The 7,015-nt window shown below is 50.5% G+C and overlaps 1 protein-coding gene across 1 annotated transcript; it reads left to right on the forward strand.

The window, feature by feature from the left end:
* Positions 1 to 2,641: 2,641 nt before the first annotated feature.
* Positions 2,642 to 6,136, forward strand: LOC100281674 (heavy metal-associated domain containing protein). Its single transcript, NM_001320726.1, has 3 exons — positions 2,642 to 3,486; positions 4,920 to 4,995; positions 5,651 to 6,136. The coding sequence occupies exons 1-3, from the start codon at positions 3,058 to 3,060 to the stop codon at positions 5,770 to 5,772; spliced, it is 627 nt and encodes a 208-aa protein (NP_001307655.1). The 5' UTR covers positions 2,642 to 3,057; the 3' UTR covers positions 5,773 to 6,136.
* Positions 6,137 to 7,015: the final 879 nt, after the last annotated feature.

Below are 7,015 nucleotides of genomic sequence, written 5' to 3' on the forward strand. Positions count from 1 at the left end.
GCGGCGCGCCTTATCTGCATTAAATGCAGAGGCCGCGCGGCTCAGAGGCCTTACGTCTGACTCCGCCCGCTGGCTTTCGTCACGGGCAGTAGGCCACGTGGCAGCATCGGGTCTCCGCCTGAGCGGGGAGTGGGAGCGCACGCGGTATGGTCCGGACACGTGTTAGCACTGGACCCCCGCATGGCCTTGATTAAGGATTGGGTATTCTTTGCTTTGGAATCCTGGGACCCTACTGTGAGTGGCCCGGACACCCCCCCTGAGGGGTCTGGGACCCGTCCCAGGGGTTTGGTTTGTACCTGTGGTGGTCTTGAACCTCGCCCGGAGGTCCGGGCTGTGCATACAGGGGTCCGACACTTTCTCGTGGGGGTCTGGACCTACTGTTGCCACCTTGGAGTATATCATCTCCTCTGGCCGCGTGGCGGCCCCGGAGCCGCCCACGTGGTGGGGTCGGATGCTGTTCACCGCATGACTAGAGATAGCCGCGCGAGCACCGTGTCTTCATATTGTAGTAAGGGGTACCCCTGATTCAGGGTACCGACACATCGCAACCCATTAAAAGCTAGTCCTACCAACTATTTTGTCCACGACATGGATTCTGAAGCATTTGTTTCTAGTGTCTGGAACCTCCAAATATAATCATTAACCGATTCTTTAAGCCCCTATCAGACTAAAGCTAAATCAACTAATTCCAATTCATACTTCACAGAAAATAAATGCTCATGGAATTTACTCTCTAAATTACAGGAATTAATGGAATTAGGAGGCAGAGCGGCATACCATGTAAAAGCGGTAATAATAAGGGATAAAGAAAATAAGCAAACACGAAAGGCTTCTCTAACGGTCAAATTGCCTAGATGTGCTAAGAATTGGCCTAAGGTGCTGTTTGGTTCACATATTTATAACGTAATGGGTAATTGATAATGCTAAATCATGTTTGTTTTAGTCCAACTGTAATCAGATACCACACTAAAAATTGATACCAGCCTATTCAAACTTGTTACCGCCAGTAATCGGGTGTAAACCATTACCATTACCATTACCAATTGTGTTACATTTCGTGAACCAAACAACACCTAAGTGTTAGTGTATACTTATATCACATTCATCAGAGAATTTGGAAAACTTTGGTATCCTAGTCCGTGGGATAGTATCAAACTGGTGATCATATGGTTTCTAATATGATTGCTCCAATCTAGCTACACTTACTCCGATCTTTTCTGAGAATAGTTCAACCATTTCTTCCCTAATTTTCTATATAGTGCTCGATGGCAAGCCATCGGTCCTTAGGATGTGGAGACCAGTTGGCTGGGCATTGTTATGCCGGCCTTTTTGCCATGGCCAATCAAAAACAATGTTCAACCTATGATCGTATGGCGCGCTGCGACTTTGATATGTAGGGAAGAAATGTATTGATGTTGTGGTGCATAATAAATTGGTGTGTGTGCATCAATAAGTTATGTGTATGTGTATCCGAACTGTCCGCCCTAAACGAACGGACAATCTAGTGTGAAACGGCGGATGGTCTAAGAGCATATCCGGACTGTTTTGTCATGTTTGCTACTGTCGGGGTGCCATGTGGTGGGCCTAGCATGGTTCCAGACTGTCTAGAAGGGAGTGACGGGCGATCCGCGTTAAGGCTGGACGGTCCGAGATTTAGATCAGATGGTCCGATCACATCCAATGTCGTCGATCTATCAAGAATGAACTAGCAGACGGTGATCTCTACAGAAGCGCAGACAATCTGCGACCTCATTGTAGGATTAACTCAGGTGAGAGTTCTTATCCCGGCGTGTTTATCTGACTAACTGCATGAGAATCTACTGGGATACGCCTATGAACGGGTACATACCTTCCCCCTATATATATGAAGAAGGGTACCATCGATTGGAACACAACACAATCAATCCAAATCAATACAATATGCTTTATTTGTTTTGTTCTTCATCGCATTAGGACTAGAAGTAATTTAGACCTAGTTTAGCTTTCCTCAACCCTAAATTTTCATCCCTTTTTGACTCTATGTTATCTAGCTAGGGACGTATCGGTGGCCTCTTGACTCCAGGGCACCCTTAGAACTTTCTTCCCTGGTGGGTCCCTCCCGAGAGGTGAGTTTTAGGGTTTTCCAAAGAAGACAGATCTGGACCTTTACGGACCATCCGAACCTAAAGTGTGGATCACCTAGTGCTATGTAGAACGAAGCGAGGTCACAGACCATCCACGCTCCCGTACCCCTAATATTTAGCCATAAATCGAAGCCAACAGTTTGCTGCTGATGACGATGCAACAAAAAGAGCAAGAATGCCAACCTGTATAGTACGGTATAAAACTAAAAGCTATGCGTCGTACAGCTGAGTAGGGTGACGTCAGCTACGTGCAGGCTTGGTGGATCGGAGCGCGAGTGGCGATTCCGGCTCGCACCAGATCTTGTCGTCGTCGCGGCGCACCTGCCGCATGCAGAGAGCGGAGCGGAGAGCCGGAGAGAGATCAGGGAGGGGGCAAGGCTGCACCAGCAGGCTCGTCTCCTTTCATGCTCCGATGCATCTGGTGGCCCGAGCAATAATTCGGACCTTGTCTCACCGGCGACGCAACGCTACAAGCCTACAAGCGAGGTGGCGGGCGCGAGCAAAAAAAAAAAAAAAAAACGAGACTACGAGAGAGCTTACAAAAAGTTTCCCCCACCATTAATTCCACCGTGATTCCATCTCCTTTGTCCTCCTCCTCTCTCACATCACAGCCGTCCCACCGCTTCTTTTTAAGCTCCCACTGCGCGGCCCTCTCCTCTCCGTCACCCTCCTCCCCCCCTCCCTCTCGTCGGTCTCTTCTCTCTTGGTCGGTCCTGGATAAACACAAATCTCTTGCCTCCCTCCCCCTCCTCTTCGCCTCTCTGCATTGCGGTGCTACTAGCTAGCAACCAAATCCAAAGCAGCAAAGCCTTGCAGGCTAGCTAGGGAAGCAAATCAATCTCAGGCTTTGCCGCTCGCTCTATACATCCGTCCTCCTCGTGCTGCGTGCTGCGTGGCGTGTGTCTGTCTGGAGAGGTGAAGCGGCGGAGGCAGCATGAGGGCGGGCGGGATGCTGTGCCGGTCGCAGGCGGCGACGGCGGTGTGCGTGCCGGGGGACGCGCGGTCCATGGTGGTGGCCCGGCGCGCCGCCGACCGCACCCGCGACAGCGACGACGCCCGCGCCCTGCACGACGTCAGGTACGCGCGCCTCGGCGCCGGCGCCGGAGACGGGGGCCGCCGCACCTCCGCTTCGCGGAGGTTCTCGGCGCCCAGCAGGGCCGCCGCGCCTCCTCCGACCGCTACCGCCGCCACTGCGTCATGCAAGCCGCGCGTGGAGAGGCCGCGGCGCGCGCCCGTGGCCGTGACGCTGCCCATGGTGACCAAGAGCCCCAGCAAGGAGGCGCCGCCCAAGGACCTCGCCGCGGCGGCCAAGCGCGCGCAGGCCGCCGCCGTCGCGGCGCCTCCAGGCGACCAGCTGCTCCAGGTAATTAACATAACGTAACGTACGTAACTGACGGACAGCAGTACATTATAGTACTTATTACTATTTTACTGTTAAATTTTGGGTAGCTAGTAGGCAGGTAGTTATATCCGGTCATTTCAGTTACTGTCTCTCCAAAAATTCACAGCTAATAATTCAGTTACACTCCCTCCATATATACATTTCACTTCAAACGGCTCGAAGGAATAGATTAGAAAGCACTACGAGATGCCTACGCTTTGCTTGACGTACGTCTATAGGAATCGGAACGGGTATATATAACCTAGTAAATTTTTTACCGCAACGACCAATTAAGATAATGCTACGTGGAGTATATATATACTATAACAAATTAATGCTGTGCAGTTTATTAGGCGTACGACGTTACGTAAGCGTAATTAATTCACGCTAGCGCGAGCAGAGAGTGCTAGTAGAAATTAAAAAGGAAAAGCTGACAGGCTCAGGCGTGAAGACTAAATCAAAATTTATACCCTGCAGCCTGCAGGGGCGGGTGTGTGTGTCATCTAGTTTCTATGTTATTAATTTAGCTGTGGCAATTTGGTTATATATCAAGAAAATTAATTAGAAAGAGGAACAAATGATTTCCTACATGAGAAATCCGGCCGCGCAACGAAGACGCAAGAAACCATTATTTTGACGGTTAGGACGAGCACCCAGTTTCTATATCTGTGAAGGTCACACGCCACATTCTTTCCCAGGTCTCAGCTTGCTGGCTGCGCTGCCGTCGTGTCCACATTTATAACGACACCGCAAAAAATAAATTAGCGTTGGAAATTTTAGTTTGTATAAGTGATTTCGGCTATAGAAATCACTTATTACTAGTTTCTTGGTTGTGACTGTCATAAGGAGGAGTAGTACTTATTTTAGTGGGTGGGGACAAAAAAAACGAAAACTAACAAAAGCGGTGAAACAGTAGCGACATTTACGCCAAATAAAGGAACAAAGAGGACTTGTGCTGGGAGCACAGTGAAAGGAAGCATCACACACACAAACACCACAGGCCGCAGCAGATCGATGAGAGGCGGCCTGGGAGAGTGGACTGTGGAGGGCTCCCATCCAATCCAATCCGAACCAAGACCCATGCATGTCTACAGGCCAGACTTGCTCGTTGCAGGGGGTAAGTGCGTGCCCCCCTCGTCGCAGACAGAGAGTAGTGAGAGACTGGAGACGGTAACAGACCAAGGCCACTGTTCCAAGTGGACCACGCTACATGTATATATCCCCATTCCACTTCCACACCCCACACAAGCCGCGCTAGCGTGTCAGTACAAAAAGTGTTGTTGTTGCTACATGCATGCATGCAGGTCTCTTGGTGGCGGTGTCACAGGATTCGACGGCCATATGCATTGCGTGCGTTGCGCGGTGGTACAACATGGATGCGTGTGACTCATGCGTGTGTGTGTGTGTGTTTGTAGGTGGTGGTGATGAAGGTGGCCATCCACTGCCAGGGCTGCGCGGGGAAAGTCAGGAAGCACATCTCCAAGATGGAAGGTACGTACATGCATCGCCGTATATATACTCGTATATGTATACTAGCTACATACATACGTACACATATACATACTAGCAAGTGAAGTGGCGTGCCATATCTATTTTTACGTACGTACTGCTGGAAGTATCATATGGTCACGGACGACTCATCACGGGCCGGCCGGGAGCACAGAGCGAGCTGGGAGACGACACGTGCTGGATTTGACGCGGTCCGCGCCGCCGTACGTGTAGACGACTGGCCGGCCGCCAGCCAAACGACGACGACCGTACGTGGTCAAGTGCTGACGCCGCCTCCTACTGCGGGCGTGAGCGTGGCAGTGTGTAGTGTAGTGTAGCGCGCGTGACGACCTGGAGCTGCTACATGCATGGCTTTAGAGATGCCCATTCGTCACGTCTCACATGCATGCACATATGCACGCCGTACGTGGCTAGTAGGAGGCCGGCGGGATCGATCCAAGAAATCTAAACACGCATCGTCATCTCACTGCACGAAGAAGATGCATATGCATGAGTCGTACTCGTACTCGTACGTACGTGTACCTAGCTAGGCGGGTCGCATGCATGTTCATGGATGCATTATTCATTGACCTTTTTTTTTTACTGACGGCGCAAGGAGGAGGAGGATCATGCATGATACTACTGTGCTCTGCTGCAGGGGTGACGTCGTTCAGCATCGACCTGGAGAGCAAGAAGGTGACGGTGATGGGCCACGTGTCGCCGGCGGGCGTCCTCGAGAGCATCTCCAAGGTGAAGAAGGCCGAGCTCCTCCTCGCCTGATGGATCGATCGACGATTATGGATCTCCAGCCGTCCACCAACTAGCTAGCTAGTTGTTGCATTGCATTGCTAGCAAAACACCCGAGTGAACGAACGAACGAAGAACCCTGTGCACTATCGCTCTGATTGGTTAGTCGCACTGTCTCATCCTGCATCAGTGCGTGCATTGACTTTATTTAAGTCTTTGTTTGGTTGCCTGTATACTAGAAGCGTGAGCTGCATGAGTGGATGCAAAATAATTTATTTTGAGGCTGTTTGACTGCATCTGCTCATACGTCAAAAACTTCGGTTCCTAGCCAGCCTGGATGGCACGAGACTGGTTTGTAAGGCTCAGGCAACCAATCAGGCAGTATGTGTTAGTATCTCGCTTCTGCTTGCATTGGCTGCTACTGCTAGCCGTACGTGCATCGTATACCAATCCATGGATGGATGTATCATGCGCGTGCAGTGATGGCGTGTGGCGAACCTTCTCCCTCCTCCTGTGCCGTGCCTGTTGGCTTTTGCTGCTGGTACGTACTTGTACCTAGCTATGGTCGGGCCGTCGGTCCTCCTCCGTCCGTGTCTGCATTATGCATGCATGATCGATGCCTTGCTTCGTTTGTTATACAGCACTATTATTGCTTACATATATCTCTTTCCCACCAGCTTTTTTCCTCCTCTCCACTATATATCTATCTCTTTTCGAACTGTGAACTGATCTGATCTCTGATCTGATCTGATCGAGCTTGGCCGCTTTCGTTTGGAGCTGTGCTTTTGGCTGCGCGCCCGCTCACGCATCAGCTGCCCCTGCGTTTTCGTTTAGAGCTGTAGGTGCTCGATCGAGTGGATCGCTAGCAGTACATCTCACACTGGCATGTCGTCCAGCTGCTTTGCCGAGTGTGGCTCTCGCCAAAGATGACTCGGTTAACTGTATATTGGCAACAAATTTTTTACCGAGTATTTTTTTGTCAGACACTCGACAAAATCTTTACTGATTATCGTCACCTAATACTCGGCAAAGAAAAATAGTCTTTGCTGAGTGCCTGCTATCCTGACACTCGGTAAAGGTGGCTTCTTTGCCGAGTGCGTGATAGACAGGCTCTCGACAAACTTGGTCTGTGCCAATGCAAGTGTTTTAGTTCGCCGAGAGTGTCGAGTGCTCGATAAATTGTACTCGGCAAAGAGTCGGATTCTGATACCTAGTGCTTGCGTGCTAAGGAGAAGAGAGGCTTCCTATGTTATGTTACAGAGTCCTACGTAGATTC

This window comes from Zea mays, chromosome 4 (genome assembly GCF_902167145.1).
Source record: "Zea mays cultivar B73 chromosome 4, Zm-B73-REFERENCE-NAM-5.0, whole genome shotgun sequence".
Lineage (NCBI taxonomy): Eukaryota > Viridiplantae > Streptophyta > Magnoliopsida > Poales > Poaceae > Zea > Zea mays.